At 40.7% G+C, this 27,211-nt stretch overlaps 1 protein-coding gene across 1 annotated transcript in view; it reads right to left on the bottom strand.

Moving 5' to 3' along the window:
* The window catches only part of ca16b (carbonic anhydrase XVI b), a 264,663-nt gene that overhangs the window by 59,188 nt on the left and 178,264 nt on the right, over window positions 1-27,211 (bottom strand). The window contains exon 5 of the mRNA XM_041887847.1: window positions 1,729-1,824. Within this exon, the coding sequence (XP_041743781.1) occupies window positions 1,729-1,824 (96 nt within the window). The remainder of the gene's footprint in view (window positions 1-1,728; window positions 1,825-27,211) is intronic.

The following is a 27,211-nucleotide window of genomic DNA, read 5'->3' as shown; positions in this document are numbered from 1 at the left end:
GTGCTGGGTTAAGTGCACAGCTGCAAACAAACAGGGAAAGAAAGTGGAGCTCTCCTCGAGTGTGCTCAGTTGAAGCTTGATCAGTTGAATGTTCATTAAATTGCAGAAATAAAATGTTGTTGGTCCCTTGTTTAATGAGCTGAAATAAAAGATCCCAAGATAATCCATCTACCTGACAGGTATGGCATATCAAGAAGTTGATTAAATAGTATGATAATTATACAGGTGCACCTTGTGCAGGGGACAACAAAAGGCCACTCAAAAATGTGCGGTTTTGTCACACAACACAATGCCACAGATGTCTCAAGTTTTGAGGGAGCGTGCAATTGGCATGCTGAGTGCAGGAATGTCCACCAGAGCAGAGAATTGAATGTTCATTTTTCTACCATAAACTGCCTCCAACGTTGTTTTAGAAAATGTGTAACCACGCAGACCATGTGTAACCACGCCAGCCCAGGACCTCCACATCCGGCTTCTTCACCTGCGGGATTGTCTGAGAGCAGCCACCCGGACAGCTGATGAAACTGTGGTTTGCACAACTGAAGAATTTCTGTACAACTGACAGAAACCGTCTCAAGGAAGCTCATCTGAATGCTCGTCGCCCTCACCAGGGTCTTGACCTGACTCTAGTTCGGTGTCATAACCGACTTCAGTGGGCAAATGCTCACCTTCGATGCTCAACTTTACATAGCCATTGAAGAGTGGTTATGACGGGGACATTCCACAGGCCACAATCAACAGCCTGATCAACTCTATGCGAAGGAGATGTGTCGCGCTGCATGAGGCAAATGGTGGTCACACCAGATACTGACTGGTGTTCTGATCCAAGCCCCTACCATTTTTTAAGGTATCTGTGACCAACATATGCATATCTGTATTCCCAGTCATGTGAAATCCATAGATTGACTGATTTCTTTATATGAACTGTAACTCAGTAAAATCCTTGAAATTGTTGCATGTTGTGTTTATATTTTTGTTCAGTATAGAATACCACTACTTACTACTTTTTTTAACAAACCAGGTACTAATACAGACAGGCAGGCAGACAGACAGATAATTTTCCTTGACGGAACGAGAAATATTCCTTGATGTTTACAACTGAAAATCAACTGTAGGCCATTTACTATCCTTCAGAAGTATTACTGGAGAGTGAGGATGGCTGTGCTAGTCTTTAGGGAAGCCTGTGGTACGGTAAGTTAGAGAGAAGCAGTTGTTTAAGGGGATTTTTAAGGGGATAGCGGCAGTGGAAGCCCTTGCTCTCTGACTCTGTCTGTGCTTCTCTTTCACCGTAATGGCTCCCTGGAGACATATGTCTGTCGGACTGCCTGCCTGTCTGTGGCACTGACAGAGAGTCACAGCTCTCAGGATATGGACGATGTGTGTGTATGTGTGTGTGAGTGAGTGAGTGAGTGAGTGAGTGAGTGAGTGAGTGAGTGAGTGAGTGAGTGAGTGAGTGAGTGAGAGAGAGACACAAGAAACAGAGAGAGACAGAGAAACAGAGAGAGAGATGTATCATAGGGACATGGGTAGTTGGAAGGAAAGAAATGACAAGCAATAAAGATAGCATGTGCCTCAAGAGAGCCAGCAGCTTTCGATCAGTGTACTGTTGTTCATATTTCCTAATAAGCACTGTATTGGTGGCCTCTACCCGTTTCATTGTTTTTGGGAACAACTGAGACCAAGAGAACAAATCAAACAACAACACAGCCAAAGCCAGTATTACAGTACCTCAAAGAACACAGCCATCGCAGCAATGATGCGCTTCTCCTTGATGGCCGCACTGAGACTGTCAAAGTCATCTGAGTTGTACAGGTAGATCTGCATCTGTGAACGGAGGGGGAGAGAGAACAGACAGAACATTAGAGGTGTACACACAGCCAGAGTCTTAACTGTCTCTTGAGTGACTCTAGCATGTCAGAAGAAATCAATAATTGTGACAGAATGCAGAGAACACTGTCAGGTACACAAAACATATTTCCTTTCAGCAGTATGTTATGCAAATAAACAGTACGGCTTTCGATGGTTATATTCAGTACCAGTCAAAAGTTTAGACACACCTACTCAATGCAGGGTTATTCATTAGTTTTACTACAAGTGCTCAGCATATGTGGGAACTCTTTCAAGACTGTTGGAAAAGCATTCCTCATGAAGCTGGTTGAGAGAATGCCAAGAGTGTGCAAAGCTGTCATCAAGGCAAACGGTGGCTACTTTGAAGAATCTCAAATATAAAATATATTTTGATTTGTTTAATTTTGGTTACTACATGATTCCATATGTGTTATTCCATAGTTGTGATGTCTTCACTATTATTCCTCAATATAGAAAATAGTAAAAAAATAAAGAAAACCCCTTGAATGAGTAGATGTGTCCCAACTTTTGACTGGTACGGTAAGTATTTGTTGATAATTACTATTTATTCTCTTTTCCCTCCTCTTCTCTGTCATTCGTTCTCTCACACAAACCAACTGCAATCCTTAAACTTAAACTGTAATACTGTATGCTGCTGTATTTACAGTAACATAATCTCCCATCCCATTGCTGTACTGTATCCTGCTTTTCTTACAGTAGCATGGTGAGCAGGGATCCACAGTAGGATTATACTCTTCTCATGCACTAAGATCTAACCGTGGGTCATGCTCTAATGCTTTTAATCACAGCTCCAAATGCTTCTACTCTGAGGCAAGAAATGTAGGCCTATGTGTGTGTGTGTGTTTGTGTGTGTGGTGTGTGTACCACAACGCTGGGAGAGAACAGCACCATTAAAACCATTCTAGGCATCAACAACGATATAATCAAAACTCAACCAAAGTTTTGAAACAAACAAACTCCTCACTCAAACTAAATATAAAAGCTACCCCCTCATCAAACGGCTGTGGTCGCCGCGTCCCGATCTCACCCTGTGTGTTTGTATCACGACTCCCAACTTGTCTGTTACTCCCTCCCTCCTCCCTAGTCTCTCTCTAGTCTTTAATCAGATGAGTAGGCACTGAGCCATGTGCAGGGGTCTAGACGAACTTGTGGCACTGGTGCTCCCAACTTTTTCAGTTGATGTTACCAGCACATGGTTGCACCAATGTTTTGCCTGTGCGCGCCCAAAATGACCTGACCAATCTAACGACATAGCGGTAGTCATTTATTTGAATAGTAAATCTCTATTGATAAACTGGGTAAATCAAGATGTAGCATAGGCCTATTCACAATACAGGTGAATGCATATTCAATAGGAGTGTGTGGGGATGAAAAACAATCTGTTTCACTTCCATCTGGGACTTTTATTGTACTAATCCATAACATTTGCATAGAAGAAGCAATCTCTTCTTTTATAAAAGTGTGCTCTGTCTCTAATGACTTCATTCACAGACACACAGTGAGAGAGACAGAAAGGATGTGAGGCGAGAGAGACTAAGTGAATTAATAATGTTTTTGGTGACAATCAGCTTTGAAATCAGCATTGCTGTGGTTCCTCAGGACAGGCTAAAGCTAGCAATGAGTAAGTGGAGCAGGAAAGGAGCAGGCAAGGTGCGCTCGCGCTATACAGGGACATTGGCTGCGCTGATTGACAGACTTTATCCTCTCTCAATCAGTAGACGACCTGAGACATTTAAAAAATCTAGTAATGAACCGTTTTCATGTTCTAGTATTGAAAAAGTAACGACGTTTCGGGATATGATGCAACACTTAAAGGACAACTCCATCCAAAAACTAACTTTTGGTATTTGTTTCATTAGTCCATTCTTGATATAGTCCAAAAATGTTTTGCATGTCAGCACTCAAGTTCTCAAGATATACAGTTGAAGTCAGAAGTTTACATACACTTAGGTTGGCCTCATTAAAACTTGTTTTTCAACCACTCCACAAATGTCTTGTTAACAAACTATAGTTTTGGCAAGTTGGTAAGGACATCTACTTTGTGCATGACACAAGTAATGTTTCACTTATAATTCACTGTTTAACAATTCCAGTGGGTCAGAAGTTTGCATACACTAAGTTGACTGTGCCTTTAAACACCTTGGAAAAATTCCAGAAAATGATGTCACGGCTTTAGAAGCTTATGATAGGTTAATTGACATCATTTGAGTCCATTGGAGGTGTACCTGTGGATGTATTTCAAGGCCTACCTTCAAACTCAGTGCCTCTTTGCTTGACATCATGGGAAAATCAAAAGAAATCAGCCAAGTCCTCAGAAAAAAAAGTGTAGACCTCCACAAGTCTGGTTCATCCTTGGGAGCAATTTCCAAAACACCTGAAGGTACCACGTTCATCTGTACAAACAATATTATGCAAGTATAAACACCAAGGGACCACGCAGCCGTCATACCGCTCAGGAAGGAGACATGTTCTGTCTCCTTTTCGTACTTTGGTGTGAAAAGTGCAAATCAATCCCAGAACAACAGCAAAGGACCTTGTGAAGATGCTGGAGGAAACAGGTACAAAAGTATCTATAGCCACAGTAAAATGACTCCTATATCGACATAACCATAAAGGCAGCTCAGCAAGGAAGAAGCCACTTCTCCAAAACAGCCATAAAAAGCCAGACTATGGTTTGCAACTGCACATGGGGACAAATATTGTACTTTTTGGAGAAATGTCCTCTGGTCTGATGAAACAAAAATAGAACTGTTTGGCCATAATGACCATCGTTATGTTTGGAGGAAAAAGGGGGTACTTGCAAGCCAAAGAACACCATCCCAACCATGAAGCACGGGGGTGGCAGCATCATGTTGTGGGGGTGCTTTGCTGCAGGAGAGACTGGTGCACTTCACAAAATAGATGGCATCATGAGGAAGGAAAATTAGGTGGATATTTTGAAGCAATATCTCAAGACATCAGTCAGGAATTTAAAGCTTGGTTGCAAATGGGTCTTCCAAATGGACAATGACCCCAAGCATTCTTCCAAAGTTGTGGCAAAATGGCTTAAGGACAACAAAGTCAAGGTATTGGAGTGGACATCACAAAACCCTGACTTCAATCCTATAGAAAATGTGTGGGCAGAACAGAAAAAAGTGTGTGCGAGCAAGTAGGCCTACAAACCTGACTAAGTTACACAAGCTCTGTCAGGAGGAATGGGCTAAAATTCACCCAACTTATTGTGGGAAGCTTGTGGAAGGCTACCCGAAACGTTTGACCCAAGTTAAACAATTTAAAGGCAATGCTACCAAATACTAATTGAGTGTATGTAAACTTCTGACCCACTGTGAATGTGATGAAATAAATAAAAGCTTAAATAAATCATTCTCTCTACTATTATTCTAACATTTCACATTCTTAAAATAAAGTGGTGATCCTAACTGACCTAAGACAGGGCAATTTTACTAGGATTAAATGTCAGGAATTGTGAAAAACTGAGTTTAAATATAGTTGGCTAAGGTGTATGTAAACTTCCGACTTCAACTGTATAACTTTCAAAATACTGAAATACAGCGTTTTGCATCATATAATGTAATGCTAAATGCATCATACCAGCTGTATTTCTGTATTTTTTTAGTTATATATCTTGAAAATGTGATTGCTGATATGCAAAACATTTTGGGAATATAGCATCAATGTATTAATGAAACAAATACCAAAAGATAGTTTTTGGGTGGAATTTTCCTTTAACTAATGTGACCAGCTAAAAGATGTTCACTAGCACCCTGCGGCCAAATAAAATTTGGTTTCACACTGCTAAGTCAAATGGTTGCAAATGCGAGTGTTTTGGTTACCGTCTCGAACCCTGCATGTTGCTCCTCTCTTCCAGGAATAATTGGATGAATCAGTCATCAGACAGCCATGCATATTATCTACTGGGACAGTAGATAATGCTCAGGAGTGGTCCTCTGTCTAGTGCATTAATACACACACAAGGCTTTGTGTATTATACATAAGCTATTGCACGTCATTAAAATATGTTTGTTTGCCACAGACACAAACAAAAGTGTCCTCATGGTTTGGATTAAGTTTATAGGATCTGGTTTAGGCAAGACTTGCTTTGCAAGACGTACAAGCTGCACTCGTCAGTCGCGAGAGACTTGATATAGGCCTTCCTCCAATGAGTTTGAACCTGGTTTACACCTCACCATGTCTGCTGCGGATCAAACCTATATTGTATATACAGCTGCGGAAAAAATTAAGAGACCACTGCAAAATTTACTATTTATAGGTACAGTGGGGAGAACAAGTATTTGATACACTGCCAAAGCATGTAGAGGTCTATAATTTTTTATCATAGGTACACTTCAACTGTGAGAGACGTAATCTAAAACAAAAATTCAGAAAATCACATTGTATGATTTTTAAGTAATTAATTTGCATTTTATTGCATGACATAAGTATTTGATACATCAGAAAAGCAGAACTTAATATTTGGTACAGAAACCTTTGTTTTCAATTACAGAGATCATACATTTCCTGTACACACACTGCAGCAGGGATTTTGGCCCACTCCTCCATACAGACCTTCTCCAGATCCTTCAGGTTTCGGGGCTGTCGCTGGGCAATACGGACTTTCAGCTCCCTCCAAAGATTATCTATTGGCTTCAGGTCTGGAGACTGGCTAGGCCACTCCAGGACCTTGAGATGCTTCTTACAGAGCCACTCCTTAGTTGCCCTGGCTGTGTGTTTCGGGTCGTTGTCATGCTGGAAGACCCAGCCACGACCCATCTTCAATGCTCTTACTGAAGGAAGGAGGTTGTTGGCCAAGATCTCGCGATACATGGCCCCATCCATCCTCCCCTCAATACAGTGCAGTCGTCCTGTCCCCTTTGCAGAAAAGCATCCCCAAAGAATGATGTTTCCACCTCCATTCTTCACGGTTGGGATGGTGTTCTTGGGGTTGTACTCATCCTTCTTCTTCCTCCAAACACGGCGAGTGGAGTTTAGACTAAAAAGCTCAATTTTTGTCTCATCAGACCACATGACCTTCTCCCATTCCTCCTCTGGATCATCCAGATCAGGGGTGTCAAACGTCCGGCCCGCGGGCCGGATCAGGCCCGCAAACGGGTTTAATCTGGCCCGCGAGATGATTTTGTAAAGTATAAAAATGAGCTGCAATTTTTCAATAAAAGAAACTGCTGTTCCAATTGTGTCCACTGGATGGCGCAATAGCAATTGTGTTAAGCAAGCAAACTGTTTATACCGGTGTAGAGCAAATAGGTCAAGCAAGTGCAGCCAGTCCGGATGAGCTACTTTGTTTTGCCCGCGATATTTATTACGGCTTCTACTTTTAACATTATGTGCTTTGGCACCCTCATTGCCCCAATATGTCTCTGTCAAAAAAGAGAAAAGTGGACGCAGAGTGCAGAGTGTTCCAAGAAAAATTGTCATCCTTCTATTTATTCACGGAATTGAATGGGAAAGCTGTATGTTTGGTGTGTTCACAGCATGTTGCAGTGCTGAAAGAATATAACCTTCGTCGCCACTATGTGAGTCTTCATGCCGACAAATATGACAACTTTCAAGGACAGCGGAGAAGAGAGAAGGTTGATGAACTGTTGGCGGGTCTGAAGAAACAGCAGTCTGTGTTTACTCACAGCCGAGACATCAGTGACGCTGCAGTGAAAGCTAGCTACCTCATTGCTAATGAAATCGCAGTGGCTTCAAAACCATTTAGTGAGGGTGAATTTGTAAAAACATGCATGATGAAGGCAGCGGAGATTGTGTGCCCTGAAAAGCACCAGGCTTTTGCAAATATCAGCCTGACAAGAAACACAGTTGCAGACAGGATTTCCGATCTTTCAGTGGATTTGGACAGCCAGTTGAAGCAAAAAGTAAAGTAATTTATTGCGTTTTCGGTTGCAATTGATGAAAGCACGGACATTACAGATGTTGCACAACTGGCCATTTTCATCCGCAGAGTTGATGACACATTGACCGTCACCGAGGAGTTCGTGGAGTTGGTGCCGATGACAGATACAACGACAGCAGCTGATATTTTCACTGCACTCGTCAGCGCGCTGGACAGGGTCGGAGTGGACTGGTCCCGCGCTGTCAGCCTGGCTACAGATGGTGCGCCCTCAATGATCTGGAAAAAAGCAGGCGTTTTGGACTTTTCACTGTATTTTGCACCAGGAGGCTTTGTGTTGCAAGTCATTAAAGATGGATAACGTCATGAAGGTGGTTATTATTTTTATTATATTATTATTATATTATTATATTATTATTATATTATTATATTATCCAAACTGTTAATTTCATTCGATCCAGAAGCCTGAATCAACGTCAGTTTGACAGCCTTCTCAGAGAGAAAGACCAGATCTATGGCCTGCCATACCACACTGAGGTAAGATGGTTAAGCCGAGGTGCTGTGCCGAGGCGTTTCTTTGATTTACGAGAAGAAATTGAACAGTTCATGGAAGAAAAGGGCAAACCAGTGTTAGAATTTCATTCCGCAGAATGGATGCAGGACCTTGCATTTATGGTGGATGTTACAGAGCACCTGAATAACTTGAACAAACAGCTGCAAGGGTGCAACAAAGTTGCCACACAGCATTATGACAGCATACGTTCTTTCAAGTTGAAGCTGTCCTTGTGGGAGACGCAACTCGCCGGTGGTGATGCAGCTCACTTCCCCTGTCTGAAAAATGTGTGCGCGACCCAACATGTGGCAGACATGAAGCGGTTCAAAGATAAAATAACGGGACTGTTAAGGGAGTTTGAGCAACGCTTTCAGATTTTTGGTGAACTGGAGAAAGACTTCAACGTTTTTTGTTCGCCATTAACCGTGAATCCCTCTGATCTGCCCGTCAGCATCCAACTTGAAATAATATACTTGCAGTGTGACTCGGATTTGAAGGGCAAATTTGCCGCAGCTGGCTTGGACACATTTTATCAGAATCTCTTGCCAGGTTACCCCAACTTGACAGCCCTCGCTGCAAAACTGTTGTGCATGTTTGGAACCACATATCTTTGTGAGCAAGTTCTCTGTAATGAGCATAAATAAAACAAAGCTGTGCTCAAGGCTCACGCACAAGTACTTGAATCACATCCTGAAGTTGGCTGCCACTCAGGATGTGACGCCTGATATTGATGCGCTGGTGAAAGCTAAAAGATGCCAGGTATCAGGAGTCAAATAAACTATGCAACCCCACTTAAAGTGCTGCATGAGACACCCTGATATAGTTCTGTGATCTGTGATATACTTATGTGAATCACTGAGGCATTGTGTGTTTGTGTGTTGTTTGTCCTCAGAATTTCAAATAGCTTGAGGTGTTTTATGATTAATAGTGATGTTGTGCTTTTGGACACACTGTCCTCAGGCTCCAGCTTTATGTTTATATGTTTTTATGTTGATGTGCTATTGTTTTTAATTGATTTTATTTTATTTGTATATTTAACCTATTCTTGACTCTGTGGTTCTTGCACTTGTTTGGGGAACAGGATTTCATTATTTGTATCTACATTTCTGCCTGAGAAATGACACCCTGATATAGTTCTGTGATCTGTGAAACAGTTCTGTGAATCACTGAGGCATTGTGTGTTTGTGTGTTCTTTTTCTTTAGAATTTTCAAATAAACTTGAGGTGTTTTATGATTAATAGTGATGTTGTGCTTGTACTATTTTGGACACACTGTCCTCAGGCTCCAGCTTTATGTTTTATGTTGATAGTATTAAAACAAAGAAAACAATCTGAAGTTGTTGTTTTTAAGTTATATATACCATGATTTTACCGGTCCGGCCCACTTGGGAATAGATTTTCCTCCATGTGGCCCCTGAGCTAAAATGAGTTTGACACCCCTGATCCAGATGGTCATTGGCAAACTTCAGACAGGCCTGGACATGCGCTGGCTTGAGCAGGGGGACCTTGCGTGCGCTGCAGGATTTTAATCCATGACGGCGTAGTGTGTTACTAATGGTTTTCTTTGAGACTGTGGTCCCAGCTCTCTTCAGGTCATTGACCAGGTCCAGCCGTGTAGTTCTGGGCTGATCCCTCACCTTCCTCATGATCATTGATGCCCCACGAGGTGAGATCTTGCATGGAGCCCCAGACCGAGGGTGATTGACCGTCATCTTGAACTTCTTCAATTTTCTAATAATTGTGCCAACAGTTGTTGCCTTCTCACCAAGCTGCTTGCCCTATTGTCCTGTAGCCCATCCCAGCCTTGTGCAGGTCTACAATTTTATCCCTGATGTCCTTACACAGCTCTCTGGTCTTGGCCATTGTGGAGAGGTTGGAGTCTGTTTGATTGAGTGTGTGGACAGGTGTCTTTTATACAGGTAACGAGTTCAAACAGGTGCAGTTAATACAGGTAATGAGTGGAGAACAGGAGGGCTTCTTAAAGAAAAACTAACAGGTCTGTGAGAGCCGGAATTCTTACTGGTTGGTTGGTGATCAAATACTTATGTCATGCAATAAAATGCAACTTAATTACTTAAAAATCATACAATGTGATTTTCTGGATTTTTTAGATTTTTAGATTCCGTCTCTCACAGTTGAAGTGTACCTATGATAAAAATTACAGACCTCTACATGCTTTGTAAGTAGGAAAACCTGCAAAATCGGCAGTGTATCAAATACTTTTTCATCCCCACTGTATGTGTTTGGGTAAAAATATTTTTTTTGTTTTATTCTATAAACTACTGACAACATTTCTCCCAAATTCATTTAGAGCATTTATTTGCAGAAAATGACAACAGGTCAAAATAACAAAAAAGATGTAGTGTTGTCAGACCTCGAATAATGCAAAGAAAATAAGTTCATGTTCATTTTTAAACAACACAATAGTAATGTTTTTACTTAGGAAGAGTTCAGAAATCAATATTTGGTGGAATAACCCTGATTTTCAGTCATAGATTTCATGCGTCTTGGCATGCTCTCCACCAGTCTTTCACATTGATGTTGGGTGACTTTATGCCACTCCTGGCGCAAAAATTCAAGCAGCTCGGCTTTGTTTGATGGCTTGTGACCATCCATCTTCCTCTTGATCACATTCAAGAAGTTTTCAATGGGGTTCAGGTCTGGAGATTTGGCTGGCCATGACAGGGTCTTGATCTGGTGGTCCTCCATCCACACCTTGATTGACCTGGCTGTGTTGCATGGCGCATTGTCCTGCTGGAAAAACCAATCCTCAGAGTTGGGGAACAATGTCAGAGCAAAAGAAGCAAGTTTTCTTCCAGGACAACCTTGTACATGGCTTGATTCATGCGTCCTTCACAATGACAAATCTGCCCGATTCCAGCCTTGCTGAAGCACCCCCAGATCATCACCGATCCTCCACCAAATTTCACAGTGGGTGCGAGACACTGTGGCTTGTAGGCCTCTCCAGGTCTCCGTCTAACCATTAGACGACCAGGTGTTGGGCAAAGCTGAAAATTGGACTCATCGGAGAAGATTACCTTACTCCAGTCCTCTACGGTCCAATCCTTATGGTCTTTTTTCAAACCTCAGCCTGGCTCTTCTTTGCTTCTCATTGATGAAGGGCTTTTTTCTAGCTTTGCACGACTTCAGCCCTGCCCCTAGTTTTGAACCGTCCTTGCCGTGCACTTCACCCCAGCTTCCGTTTGCCATTCTTTTTGTTGGTCACTTGATGTCATCCTACGGTTGTTGAGTGACATTCAAATGAGTTGCCGGTCATCCCGGTCAGTAGAGAGTTGTTTTCGCCCTCTGCCGGTCTGTAGCTTTGTTATCTCCAATGTCTGCTGCTTGACCTTGTTCTTGGAAGCAACCTGACGCTCACTGTATCCCTCTGCCAGTAAAGCCAGAATTGAACCCTTCTTTTCCTCACTCAAAACTTTCCTTTTGGCATGGTCAATAGTTCTTTTTTGAGTAAAATTACTTTTGAGGTACTATTAGCACTGTTTTTGCCATCCAGCTGGTCCTATTGCAAGAGGATAGTGATGACCACAGCAGTGGTTTTTATACTTTTCCTCGTTAAATAAGATTTGGTTCATGTGATCACCTAATCAGTATCTAATTCAGTAGAATGAGGTGTGCCTGTGTTGGAATTCAACAGACACTGGAATGGAATGGCTGTCATACATGTAGAGATGCTGATTTAAGAAAAAATTGCAGTGGTCTCTTAATTTTTTCCACAGCTGTATATTTCATCATATTGTATTCTGCTTGTCTTCACACTAGCTTAACAACTCTTAACACACACACACACACACAATACAAGCTAAGCTCAATCATCAATATCCTAGTGAAGCAACTACCAGACAACATGCAACAGAACACCCCAACAATTCCCTTGACAACAGATGTTGGTGCTGACGACAGATTGCATTGAGCAGAAAATAAATAAAAACAGTACATCCTTTAATACATATAACAGGTACAAACGCAAGTGGTTCAACCCAGATAATTAAATGTAATCCCTTTCCTCAAGAGATCCTTTAACTGCAGTCCTTAATGGTGCCCATTTGTTGTCTGTCTGAAAGCTAGCAGGGCAATGGCTATCTATCACACACTAATGTTATACACACACACAGACACACTGTGCAAGCACACGCGGGCACACAAACATACTCAAAATGAGTAAGGCGATGGCTATCCATCAGCATTCAAACGTTATTAGCTACATTAGCCAATTAGCTTAGTTGCTTTAGCCCCCCAGGCTTCATTCCTTCACCCAGTCTGACACAGACACACACAAACCACTCCTGTCGATGGTGCACTTAGAGCAAACCTGATACTCAATTATCAAATACTTTCATAGCGATAAAAAGGGCACCTACGACAACAGATGTAGCTATATAAAATAGTGCCATACCGGATAACCGCCGTTTTGCAAGCTCTGGCACAGCTTTGCTATTTTGTGATTATTTTGTTGTTTATTTGTACTCTGCTATAATTTCTTCCAACTGACAATAACTTTTGAACATCAGATCTGCAGTTATTTACCTAAGTTGGATGAGACGGCCTATAGGGAGGAGGTCAGTAACCTGGCAGTGTGGGGCCGGAACAACAACCTCTCCCTCATTGTCAGTAAGACCAAGGAGCTGATCGCGGACTACAGGAAATGGGGGGGTGGGGGCGAGCACGCCCCCATCCACATCAACAGGGCTGCAGTGGAGCGGGTCGAGAACTTCCAAGTTCCTCAGTGTTCAAATCACTAAGAACTTAAAATGTTCCACACATGCACGCATAGTCGTGAAGAAGGCGCGACTGTGCCTCTTCCCGCTCGGGGAGGTTGAAAAGGTTTGGCCCTCAAATCCTCAAAAAATTGAGAGCTCACTGCTTGGTATGGCAAAAGCACCGCACTCGATCGCATGACGCTACAGATGTACGGACAGCCCAGTACATCACGGGGGCCGAGCTCCATGCCATCCAGGACCTCTATCAGGCGGTGTGAAAGGAAGGACCGGAAAATGTTTAAAGACTCCAACCACCCCAGTGTCATAGACTGTTCTCTCTGCTTCCGCACGGCAAGCAGTACTGGTGCATCAAGTCTGACACCAACAGGCTCCTGAACAGCTTCTATCCCCATGCCATAAGACTGCTAATTAGCTAACAAAATGCCTACACAGACTATCTGAGTTGACCTTTGTATTGTATTATTTATTCTTATTCACAGGGCCCTACACACTAGGCACAGATACTCACTCCATCATTTGCATAATATGCACATACATTTACACTTACTCTACACACACCCACTCACATACAATCATATATGCTGCTGCTACTCTGTTTATCATATATCCTGATGCCTAGTCACCTTACCCCTACACATACCTACCTCTATCAATCCAGTATTCATGCACATTTTAAATATGGTACTGGAATTGACCCTGTATATAGTATGCTTACCTTATTTATATATATATATATATATATATATATATATATATATATATATATATATATATATATATATATATATATATATATATATATAGTGTGTTTTTGTTCTACCTTGTGTTATTTTTAGTATTACATTGTTATTGATTACTGCATTGTTGGGGTTAGAGCTTGCAAGAAAGACATGTCACTGTACTTGTGCATGTGACATTACAACTTGAAACTAAAGAACATAAAAAGTCACACTGAATAAGTTAGTTCCAGTCAGGGATGTAAGAGTGTCAATGTTACTGCTACATGTCAAAGTCATACTTTCATAGTGATAAAAATGGGCAACTACTACAACACATATTGCTTTGATGGACATAGAGCACATACAACTCACACTGATTCAGGAGAAGTTGAAGTCATGACATAAAGCTAGCTGTAACATTAAGCTGCTTAGCCTAAGTCAAGAGTCATTAGGTGACTTGTCATGGCACCTTTAACACACAAAACATTTGCAATAAATAGCATAATAGGACACACTGACTCAGACCCAAGGGAAGTCTGGTGAAGTTAGCGGTGGGATAATGTCAAGAGTAAGCAGCGCTACAATGCTACAGCTAAACGTCAAGACAAGGGTCATTGTGTAAGTGAAACGTAAACAGACTGGTGTGATTCACCTTATATATAGCTGGTGTGACTATGGTCCATTAGATATTCATGAGTCACATTCCATGTTGTGTTCCCATGTTGTCCATGTATTATTACTGTCTGTGGGGCCAATGGGAGGAAACCAACAACCATAAACAGCCATAAAACAACGTTTCTATCATTTAACAGGAAGTGCCCAAGCGGCCATTAGTGCTACCTCGTTTGAGACACTTTAGTTCTAAATCAACTTGGTGGTAAGACAGAAATACATGCAATGTTAATGAGACCTTGTTGTTCACTTTGTGCAAATTTCAAAGCAAAGCACATGCTCACACCAAGACCGACACGTGGAGTACAGTATTAGTAGATGTATGCACACGTACGTACGCACACACACGTGTACACGCACCTGAACACAAACTGCTGCACCTTGTACATCATATTTCATATCATATTTAATGTTTAATGAATGTAACAGGACACAACACTTTAATACAATAGTATAACATATATCTTAGTGGGGAAATAGTTCCATTAGTCAATGTGCTGACTGGGAGCTAATTGGTGGTCCATGTATCAATCCCACCACTTCACTGCTTTGGAAGCCCACTGGTCTTTACATAATGTCCAGGCTCACAATGTGGCAATGTGATTCAGTGATCACCAGTTCCAGGCTCATGCAGGTTGTCGATCACCATAGGGGCTTGGACCATGTCCATGTATGTCATGATATGTAAACAAGACAGGGGTGATCTGGAAGTCTTAGATGATTAATGTGCTGCTTGTCTTGTCTGCCAGGCATCAAACAGATAACTAATTGGATGATTAGAGTGTTTCCGTGTGTGTACGTGTGTGGACTTGTCTGTATGTGTGTGTGTGTGTGTGTGTGTGTGTGTGTGTGTCTGTCTGTCTGTCTGTCTTAAACCCAATAGTTTGATTCTTCAGAAAATGGTGTCTGTAATGAGAAGGATGTAGCTGAGCACTGAAAGTGAATAAGACTAATTTAGACTTAAATTTAGACAGTGTTTTAGCAACATTAAATATTATTAAAATCTAATCATATACACCATTTTTACATTTACATTTTTTAGTCATTTAGCAGACGCTCTTATCCAGAGCGACTTACAGTTAGTGAATACATATTTTTTTATACTGGCCCCCCGTAGGAATTGAACCCACAACCCTGGCGTTGCAAACGCCATGCTCTATCAACTGAGCTACATCCCTGCCTGCCATTCCCTCCCCTACCCTGGACGACGCTGGGCCAATTGTGCGCCGCCCATGAGTCTCCCGTTCGCGGCCGGCTGCGACAGAGCCTGGATTCGAACCAGGATCTCTAGTGGCACAGTTAGCACTGCGATGCAGTGCCTTAGACCACTGCGCCACTCAGGAGTACACCCTCAGGAAGAATATTTTCTTTCAAGAGAGCTTTTTTTCTCCAAATGTTGTATACTTTCATAGAATGTTTGGGAATGACATAGAGTCTTGTATTTGTGAAAATTCAATAGCAATACAGAGTGGAAAAGTGACCGTGTGTTTGGGCAATTAATAGACACTGCAGGAAATAAAAACTAATAAAAATGTTTCAGTCTTGTCCAGGCCTGAAAATAGGACATTACCACAAATGGGCCTGTGCCATTCACTTTGAACTGGACTGTGTGTTTACAGGCAGCAGCAACAGACACATTTAGATTATTATCAAAGCGGTCGCAAAAGCCATAAAATAACGTTACATCAGAATGGTTTTCTGCAAACATGTAAATACCACGGGAGTCATCTTACATTTGGGAACTTAACAGTTCTAACTGATCAAACAACCAACAGGTAGGCTCTCTCTCCCTCAGTTGCCTATGCACATCAACAACAACAACAACAATTGTTTTATTATTTGTTATTATTATTATTAACCCATCCACCCACTCTTCGGAGGACACATACCTTTTTTTTATTTTTTGCTTTTCTGCTACATATACAGTGGGAAAAACAAGTATTTGATACACTGTCGATTTTGCAGGTTTTCCTACTTACAAAGCATGTAGAGGTCTGTAAGTTTTATCATAGGTACACTTCAACTGTGAGAAAAATCCAGAAAATCACATTGTATGAATTTTAAGTAATTAAGTTGCATTTTATTGCATGACATAAGTATTTGATCACCAACCAACCAGTAAGAATTCCGGCTCTCAAAGACCTGTTAGTTTTTCTTTAAGAAGCCCTCCTGTTCTCCACTCATTACCTGTATTAACTGCACCTGTTTGAACTCGTTACCTGTATAAAAGACACCTGTCCACACACTCAATCAAACAGACTCCAACCTCTCCACAATGGCCAAGACCAGAGAGCTGTGTAAGGACATCAGGGATAAAATTGTAGACCTGCACAAGGCTGGGATGGGCTACAGGACAGCCCTGAAACCTGAAGGATCTGGAGAAGGTCTGTATGGAGGAGTGGGCCAAAATCCCTGCTGCAGTGTGTGCAAACCTGGTCAAGACCTACAGGAAACATATGATCTCTGTAATTGCAAACAAAGGTTTCTGTACCAAATATTAAGTTCTGCTTTTCTGATGTATCAAATACTTATGTCATGCAATAAAATGCAAATTAATTACTTAAAAATCATACAATGTGATTTTCTGGATTTTTGTTTTAGATTACGTCTCTCACAGTTGAAGTGTACCTATGATCAAAATTACAGATCTCTACATGCTTTGTAAGTAGGAAAACCTGCAAAATCGTCAGAGTATCAAATACTTGTTCTCCCCTCTGTACATACATTTTACATACAGTGAGGGGAAAAAAGTATTTGATCCCCTGCTGATTTTTTACGTTTGCCCACTGACAAAGACATGATCAGTCTATAATTTTAATGGTAGGTTTATTTGAACAGTGAGAGACAGAATAACAACAACAAAATCCAGAAAAATGCATGTAATAAATGTTAGAAATTGATTTGCATTTTAATGAGGGAAATAAGTATTTGACCCCTCTGGAAAACATGACTAAGTACTTGGTGGCAAAACCCTTATTGGCAATCACAGAGGTCAGACGTTTCTTGTAGTTGGCCACCAGGTTTGCACACATCTCAGGAGGGATTTTGTTCCACTCCTCTTTGCAGATCATCTCCAAGTCATTAAGGTTTCGAGGCTGACGTTTGGCAACTCGAACCATCAGCTCCCTCCACAGATTTTATATGGGATTAAGGTCTGGAGACTGGCTAGGCCACTCCAGGACTTTAATGTGCTTCTTCTTGAGCCACTCCTTTGTTGCCTTGGCCGTGTGTTTTGGGTCATTGTCATGCTGGAATACCATCCTCGATCCATTTTCAATGCCCTGGCTGAGGGAAGGAGGTTCTCACCCAAGATTTGATGGTACATGGCCCCGTCCATTGTCCCTTTGATGCGGTGAAGTTGTCCTGTCCCCTTAGCAGAAAAACCCCCCCAAAGCATAATGTCTCCACCTCCATGTTTGACGGTGGAGATGGTGTTCTTGGGGTCATAGGCAGCATTCCTCCTCCTCCAAACACGGCGAGTTGAGTTGATGCCAAAGAGCTCGATTTTGGTCTCATCTGACCACAACACTTTCACCCAGTTCTCCTCTGAATCATTCAGATGTTCATTGGCAAACTTCAGACGGCCCTGTATATGTGCTTTCTTGAGCAGGGGGACCTTGTGGGTGCTGCAGGATTTCAGTCCTTCACGGCGTAGTGTGTTACCAATTGTTTTCTTGGTGAATATGGTCTCAGCTGCCTTGAGATCATTGACAAGATCCTCCTGTGTAGCTCTGGGCTGATTCCATACCGTTCTCATGATCATTGCAACTCCACGAGGTGAGATCTTGCATGGAGCCCCAAGCCGAGGGAGATTGACAGTTATTTTGTGTTTCTTCCATTTGCGAAATATCGCACCAACTGTTGTCACCTTCTCACCAAGCTGCTTGGCGATGGTCTTGTAGCCCATTCCAGCATTGTGTAGGTCTACAATCTTGTCCCTGACATCCTTGGAGAGCTCTTTGGTCTGTGGACAGGTGTTTTTTATACAGGTAACAAGGTGAGATTAGGAGCACTCCCTTTAAGAGTGTGCTCCTAATCTCAGCTCATTACCAGTATAAAATACATCTGGGAGCCAGACATCTTTCTGATTGAGAGGGGGTCAAATACTTATTTCCCTCATTAAAATGCAAATCAATTTATAACATTTTTGACATGCTTTTTTTCTGGATTTTTTTGTTGTTATTCTGTCTCTCACTGTTCAAATAAACCTACCATTAAAAGTATAGACTGATCATGTCTTTGTCAGTGGGCAAACGTACAAAATCAGCAGGGGATCAAATACTTTGTTCCCTCACTGTATACATTTTACATACACATTTTACATACACATTTTGCATACAGCTATCACATAAAAATAATACATTACTGAACTTAAGCTATTTTATCCCACCCCTCAGCCACTCTCAGCCCATCCCACCTATCACCATAGACCACCCTCATTTGGTTTCCATGTGCCATATATTTTTCAATTGTGCTGGGATGTTTTACATACATTTTGAAACTTTCTAAGCGTATAGTATCTACAGCGGCAATACCAGAATAAATGATCTAGTGATTATGTCTCTTCGGAGCAAAATCTACAGAGCTGAGATTGTTGTATGCCCCATAAATATATAGCATTCTGTTGGTGGCAGGAATTTTGTATAATAATTTAAATTGGAAAACTCTAAGTGTTGAATCAAGTGTTGTTTTTGTATCAGTTCATAAACCATGTGCCATGGAATCAGTATATCGAAAATCACTTCCCATTTATTTTGCAACCGGTATGGCGCAGCTGTCAAAAAATTTTTCCTCAAATGAAACTGGTATATTTATCTATTTATGCCAATTATTTTCGGCCAATTTCTATCTTTAATATATGGCAGACAAATAAGTTCCCTACCTTCTCCCTCTTCCACTTGCCTCCTCCATTTTTGTGGTAATGCTGCAATCAGTTGGTTATACGTTTGGATTGAGCAGACATTCACATATATTTTGATAGCTGCATGTGTGACATAACTCCACCGTTTCTATTCATAATATCATTAATAAATATAATACAATTTTTTGTATCCATAAATAATGTTTATTTTTATTTTTTATTAATCAGTATATTGGAGTTTAACCATAATATATTTTCTGGAGATAAAACTGAAATTGTAACCAGCTTTGTATGGCTTCTTTAAGAAAGTGCGATACTTTAAACAACATTTTATTTTCAATTAGTCGGAAATGAGAAGTTGTAATCTGTATGAAGGCAAAAAGGCCATTTTTGAACAAAGGATGAGCCTTTCTTAATAATCTACTGGAGAACAATTTTGGGTTTAAGTATAATGTATGTATGAGTGAATCTTTTAGTGAGAGGTGTAAAGCTGTAATTGTTAATAATTTTATCCCCCCAAACTCATATTCATTATAGAAATAGGCACGTTAAATTTTGTCTGGCTTAGCATTTCAAATAAAATGAAATATGTTTTGCTCATATGATTCAAAAACGAGTTGTCTGGAGTAGGCAGTGCCATTAGTAAGTAAGTAAACTGTGATAGGGCCAAAGAGTTAATCAATGTGATTTTTCCATAAATAGACAAGTATTTACCTCTCCATGGTTGCAGAATCGTATCCATTTAGCAAACTTTCTATTGAAATTGATTGTGGTATGTTCATTTATATTTTTTTAGATATGAATACCAAGTATGACTACTTCACTATCCATCCATTTTATTGGTAAACTACAAGATAGTGTAAACACTGTGTCTTTTAACAATCCAATACATAATATTGTCAACGTGTCATAATTAGGTTTTAGTCCAGAGAGGCTAGAAAAGTGATCAATATCTCCAAATGAGACTGGGCAGTGATCCAGATTGCGGATTTTTTTTTTATCCCCTGGATTTCTAACCCCTTGATGTTCTTGTTGGATCTAATGTTAATAGCTAGCATTTCAATGGCCATAATAAATAGATATGGAGACAACGGACAGCCTTGTTTTACTCCTCTTAAAGGCTCAATACTTTCTGAGAAGTAACCATTATTTACTATTTTACACCTGGGGATGCTGTACATAACTTTAACCTATTGTATAAGAGATTCACCGAAATTAAAGTAATCCAGGCATTTATATATAAATTCTAGTCGTACTTTATCAAACGCCTTTTCAAAATCTGCTATGAAGACCAGGCCTGGTATCTTTGATGTTTCATAATGTTCAATTGTTTCAAGTAATTGTCGTATATTATCTCCAATACATCGTCCAAAAACCTGTCTGATCAGAATGAACAATATCTGGTAAAACCCCTTTTATTCTATGTGCTATGCATTTCACATCACAACATTGAAGTGTAAGAGGCCTCCAGTTTTTTTTAATCTTTTTTTTTTTTTTTTTTTTTTTTTTTTTTTTTTTTTTTTTTTTTATCGACTGGATCTTTATACTTACCACCTGGGTCCTGTTTCAGTAGTTATGAAATCAGACCTTGTTGAGTACCTGAAAGTCTACCAGTTTTATAGGAGTAATTAAAACATGTGAATAATGAATCTTTGAGTCCATAGAAAAAGGTCTGCTATACCTCTACTGGTATACCATCAAGCCCTGGTGTTTTTCCAAACTGCCTCAAAAGGTTCCTCCTCTGTAAGTTGGCCTTCACACAGGTATTTCTGTAAATGTGTTAATTTTACATTATTATTATTATTAGAAAATAAATCCTTACAGTTAACATCATTCAGTGGAAATGGAGGAGACTGAAAAGAAAACATATGCTTAAAATATTTTGCTTCCTCTTTCAAAATATAATTTGGTGAATCATAGATGACTCCATTTGTAACGAGTTTCTGTAAATTATCTTTGAAGATGCAAGAACATTTTGTGCATTTTTCACAATATTCCATCAAATTCGCTTTATTTTTGTAATAGATTACACTTGATCGTTCTTGAATAATAAGTACCTCAAATTATTTTAGTTTTTCCTCTAACCTATTTTGTGCCTCTATAGTACAGTTTCCATTACCATCTACCTGCGCTGTTATTTCCTCCATTTCCTTTATTAGTCTAATCCCTTTTGACCTAAACTGCTTTTGTTTTAATGATGGGTATTGTATTGAATGGCCTCCAAAAGTACATTTAAAAGTGTCCCATACAATAATGGGATCTGCTGTACTAATGTTGTGCAAAAATAAGTCAATTATTAATTATTTTGTCTTAGTTAAGACATGTTTTTCATCCAATAGGCTTTGATTACATTTCCAATATCCCCGTTCACTTGCAAATTCTGTAACAGTTATATGGAGGCCAATTAGATGGTGGTCCGATCGCATTCGGTCTCCTATTAATATATATATATATATATTTTATTTTACTTTTGATGCCAGCAAGAATGAGACCATTTGACAGAGATTACTGCCTCGAGTCTTCTTGGGTATGACGCTACAAGCTTGGTACAGCTTGGGGAGTTTCTCCCATCCTTCTCTGCAGTTTGGCCGGTGGCCGCTCTAGGAAGAGTCTTGGTGGTTCCAAGCTTCTTCCATTTAAGAATGATGGAGGCCACTGTGTTCTTGGGGACCACTCAAGGACATCATTTTTTCGAACAATTGGATCCAATGAACTGAGCAGGCTGGGCTGAAATGCTTACAGCCTTTGCTAGGACTTCCTAAATATGAGCATGAATCTATAATATTGTGCTGTTATTATTTCTATTAATATGATCTATTATTGTTATTATGTATTTTTTCTGACGGTTTTCCATGTTATTTGGTTAGTTATCTTAAAAAGCACCCTCATAGATATGCAATAGACCTATAGGGCTATGAATGTGTGAGTGAAGGGTGGCAGTATTGAATTATGTTATCATGGGACTGCCCATATTTCCCTCTGGCCAACGGCAATTGGCGGCTAAGGGTTTGAATTAGGACGCAAAGGTGTGCCATGAGTCAGGGAGATGGTCTGATGGTCTTAGTGACAACAGACCTAGATATGGGGGGAGGTTTTAGTGGGTGGAATATTAGGACAATTTGAGGTTTACACAGTTGCAGCTACAGTATGCTTAACTGCACAAAAATTATTGTACAGCAATATACACACTTAATAATCATGTTGCCTTTTAATAGTACAGTGCATTCGGAAAGTATTCAGACCCCTTGACTTTTTCCACATTTTCTTACGTTACAGCAGGGCTGCCCAACCCTTTTCCTGGAGATCTACTGTCCTGTAAGTTTTCAGTCCAACCCTAATTTAGCATATCTGATTCAGCTAGTTAATGTCTTGTTGAGCAGCTAATAAGTAGAATCAGGTGTGTTAAATTAGGGTTGGATGGAAAACCCACAGGACGGTAGATCTCCAGGAAGAGGGTTGGGCAGCCCTGCGTTAAGTCCTTATTCTAATTTTTATTTTATTTTTTATAATCCTCATCAATCTACACACAATACCCTATAATGACAAAGTGAAAACAGGTTTTTATAATTTTTTTGCAAATGTATAAAACATGAAAAACAGAAATACCTTATTTACATAAGTATTAACACCATTTGCTATGAGACTTGAAATTGAGCTCAGTTGCATCCTATTTCCATTGATAATCTTTGAGGTGTTTCTACAACTTGATTGGAGTCCACCTGTGGTAAATTCAATTGATTTGACAGGATTTGAAAGGCACAAAGCTGTCTATATATGGTCCCACAGTTGACAGTGCATGTCAGGGCAAAAACCATGCCATGAGGTCGAAGGAATTGTCCATGGAGCTCCGAGACAGGATTGTGTCGAGGCACAGATCTGGGGAAGGGTACCAAAAAATTTCTGCAGCATTGAAGGTCCCCAAGAACACAGTGACATTATTCTTAAGAACCACCAAGACTCTTCCTAGAGAGGCGGCCCAGCCAAATTGAGCAATCAGGGGAGAAGGGCCTTGGTCAGGGAGGTGACCAAGAACTTGATGGTCACTCTGACAGAGCTCCTCTGTGGAGATGGGAGAACCTTCCATAAGGACAACAACCCTAAGCACACAGCCAAGACAACACAGGAGTGGCTTCGGGACAAGTCTCTGAATGTCCTTGAGTGGCCCTGCCAGAGCCCGGACTTGAACCCGATCTAACATCTCTGGAGAGACCTGATAATAGCTGTGCAGTGATGCTCCCCATCCAACCTGACAGAGCTTGAGAGGATCTGCAGAGAATAATTGGAGAAACTCCCCAAATACAGGGGTGCCAAGCTTGTAGCGTCATACCCAAGAAGACTAGAGGCTGTAATCTCTGCCAAAAGTGCTTCAACAAAGTACTGAGTAAAGGGTCTGAATACTTATGTAAATGTAATATTTCAGTTTTTATTTTTAAAACATTTGCCAAAATTTCAAAAAATCTGTTTTTGCTTTGTCATTATGGGGTATTGTGTGTAGATTGATGAGGGGATTTTATTTTATTTAATTCATTTTAGAATAAGGCTGTAACGTAACAAAATGTGGAAAAAGTCAAGGGGTCTGAATACTTTCCGAATGCACTTGTGATCATCATGGATAGATGGTTACTGCACAGAATACCATTTGTCGCTAGCACAAAGGTCAAGGTCAAAGGTCAAGGTCAAATTCAGTTCAAATTGACTTGAGATCAGTGTCGCTCAGCCATCATAGGGATGTCACTATATAGTAAACAAAAATATGCTAGTTTGTTCTCAGGTAACGAAAATGTGGCGTATTTTGAGGAATAATTTTATAAAGACATGTTCCCTGAGAACAATGTTAGAACCCTCATATATATGTAACCTGTACTTAAATGAGGAGCTGTCTGTGGCAGAAGTTAAGGTGATTGACGCTGCAAAAAAATTGGAAAGTGTTTGGCATTGATGAACTGCCTAATGAAGTTTTAAAATCCCCTAACTTGATTGACGTCCAATATGATTTGTTTTGAGTACATTATTTGTTTTGAGTACATTATACTGCCATCCACTTGGTATAAGTCTATAGTGAATCAAATTCCCAAATCTTCAAAAAATGACCCGGTGGTGCCACTGAACTATAGAGGCATAAGTTTATTAAGTACGGTTTATAAATTATATTCATCCATCCTCAACAACAGGCTGATGACTTTTCTGGAGGATCAAAACATTCTAGTTGAAGAACAAAATGGTTTTCGTGAATCCAGAGCCTGTATAGATCATATCTTCTTGGTCTGTACAATAATCAGGAATAGATTACACGAAGAGAAGCCTACTTTTGCATGTTTCATTGATTTCCAAAAAGCTTTTGATTTTGTAAATAGGGATCTTTTAGCCTATAGTTTGTTAAAGACAGGGGTTGATGGGAGATTTGATCACGCAATCCAGTCTCTTTACAAAGTACCAATTGCTTGTGTACGTGTTAATGAATATCGTACAGATTGGATTCCCACACCATCAGGTGTAAAACAAGGAGACGCCTTATCACCGAATTTGTTTGCTATGTTTATAAATGATTTGGCAAAATAAATTAAACAGTTAAATATTGTAGTAAGTATCCTTTTATATGCTGATTATATTATTTTGATGGCAGAAACTGAACAAGACCTGCAGAACATGTTATTATGTGCAGTCAATTGGCGTAAAAGATGGAGACTCATGATCAACCAGACAAAAACACAGATAATGCATTTTAGAAAACCAGGTACTAAGAGAAGAGTTTTCCAGTTTTGTTTTGGTGAAGACAGTCTTGAGTTTACTAGCAATTATAAATATGTTGTTATTCTTATTGATGAACATATTACCTTTCTATACGGAACATCTGCCCTGGCCGACTCAGCAAGTAGAGCTCTTGGGGTATTCAAAACTGTATCAGACATTTGTGTGTCCTGTTCTGGACTATTCAGCAGGAGTGTGGGGTGCTAAGAGGTATTTAAAAAAATTAACATGTCCTCTGTAGCTCAGCTGGTAGAGCATGGCGCTTGTAACGCCAGGGTAGTGGGTTCGATCCCCGGGACCACCCATACACAAAAATTTATGCACGCATGACTGTAAGTCGCTTTGGATAAAATCGTCTGCTAAATGGAATATTATTATTATTATTATAACAGAGCAGTACGTTACTTTTTAGGTGTCCACAAGTTTGCACCTATACTTGCAATAACTGGGGACATGGGCTGGGAACCCTGTGAGGTGAGATGGAAAGCATGTATGGTGAGACTTTGGAATAGACTGTTGGATATGCCTACTGCAAGAATAGCCAGTAAAGTTTTTCAATGGGATCTATCCATAGGGGAGCCTGGGCAACTGAAATGGCTGACCTTTTGCAACTGTCTGACTATGAACATCTGTACGAAAACCACATTAAGGGAGACATAGATATGATTAAAATACAACTGTTGATGCAATATGAAAAAACCTAAATTGAGAACCTTTTGTTTGATTAAGGGTGAATTTGTGTGTGAGAGATATATTATGTATAACTTACCTAAAAGCAAGAGATCACTATGTGCACAGGTAAGATCAGGGATATTGCCTCTGCAAATTGAAACAGGTCGGTATTGTGGTGAAATGGAAGAGGAAAGACTATGTAACTATTGTGACCTCGAAGAAATAGAGAATGAAACTTATTTTATCCTCTATTGCCCTTTCTACCACAATATACGCTTGCTCTTATTCCAGAAAGCACACCAGATATACCCTGGCATTATATAGATCCAAGATGGCTTAGCAGTGCGGTCGTGTATTCTGTTGGGTCCTCGTGTAAATAGCCTGTTTTTTAGTTTTTTGTCTTTTTTTCGTATATATTTCTCTATCTCACTTTCCATCCTTTAACTAAATATATTTTCCTGCAACCCGCCTCACCCAATGTGGAACGGATTCTAATATTTCTTTATACCTTTTATCAAGAACCTATGGCTGAAACTAGCCAGCTAGCCAGCTAACTAGCTACTTGCTATTAGCCACCGTTAGCGGTCTTCACCACTGTCCGTGGCCTGCACTACCTACCAGCCAGCTCTAGCCTGGACAATTATTGGCCAGTCTGCACAGCATGCTATCGACCCAGAGCATATCGGATTTTCTGCCGGAATCACGGAATCACTGGACCTTAACACTGGATCATCGCAACTAGCTAGCTGTAACCGAATGGCTGTTGTTGGCTAATCACCACTGTCCCGAAGCACCAGCTAGCTGCAACCGAATGGCTGTTGTTGGCTAATCCCCACTGTCCCGACGCAGCAGTTAGCCCTGAGCTAGCCTCGAGCCAGGCCCATTTCCCGGCTATCTACCTCTCTGTCAACCGAACGGGACCTCCTAGTGTCAACACGGAGTCCAGCCGATCCATCACGACTGGTCTGCCGACGTAATCATCTGATGTGGTTTCAACAGGCTTCCCATTGCGACGACCACGAAGATCCATCTGCTAGCCCCGGCCCGCTAGCACGCGCAATCAACAGCCGTGCCTCCTGCTCGTCTGTGCTGTAGCAGCTTACGAACTGCTCCCGGACTCACCTATTGCTGTTCACTGGACCTTATGATCACTCAGCTACACAGCTGATGCCTGCTGGACTGTTCCTTTACACAGTACCACATCCTGTTTATCTGTTTAGCCTCAGCCCAAACTTTCGTCGCCAATACTAGCTGTTGTCTTAGCCCTCTCGAATAACACCTGTGATTGTGTTATCCCTCTCTCCCATGTCAATATGCCTAGCCTATTGCTGTTTGGGTTAGTTCTTATTGTACTATTTCACTGTAGAGCCCCCAGTCCCGCTCAACCTGCCTCAGATAGCGCCTTTGTCCCAACCCCCATACACGCAAAGACCGGCAAAATCGGTGCCTCCATTGATGCTATCTCTTTCATCGTTACCCAATGCTTAGGTGTACCTCCACTGTACTCATATCCTTCCATAATCCTTGT

This window comes from Coregonus clupeaformis, chromosome 10 (assembly GCF_020615455.1).
Source record: "Coregonus clupeaformis isolate EN_2021a chromosome 10, ASM2061545v1, whole genome shotgun sequence".
NCBI classification, from domain to species: Eukaryota; Metazoa; Chordata; class Actinopteri; order Salmoniformes; family Salmonidae; genus Coregonus; species Coregonus clupeaformis.
The sequence above is the reverse complement of the archived record's forward strand: the minus strand, read 5'-3'. Positions and strand labels throughout refer to the sequence as shown.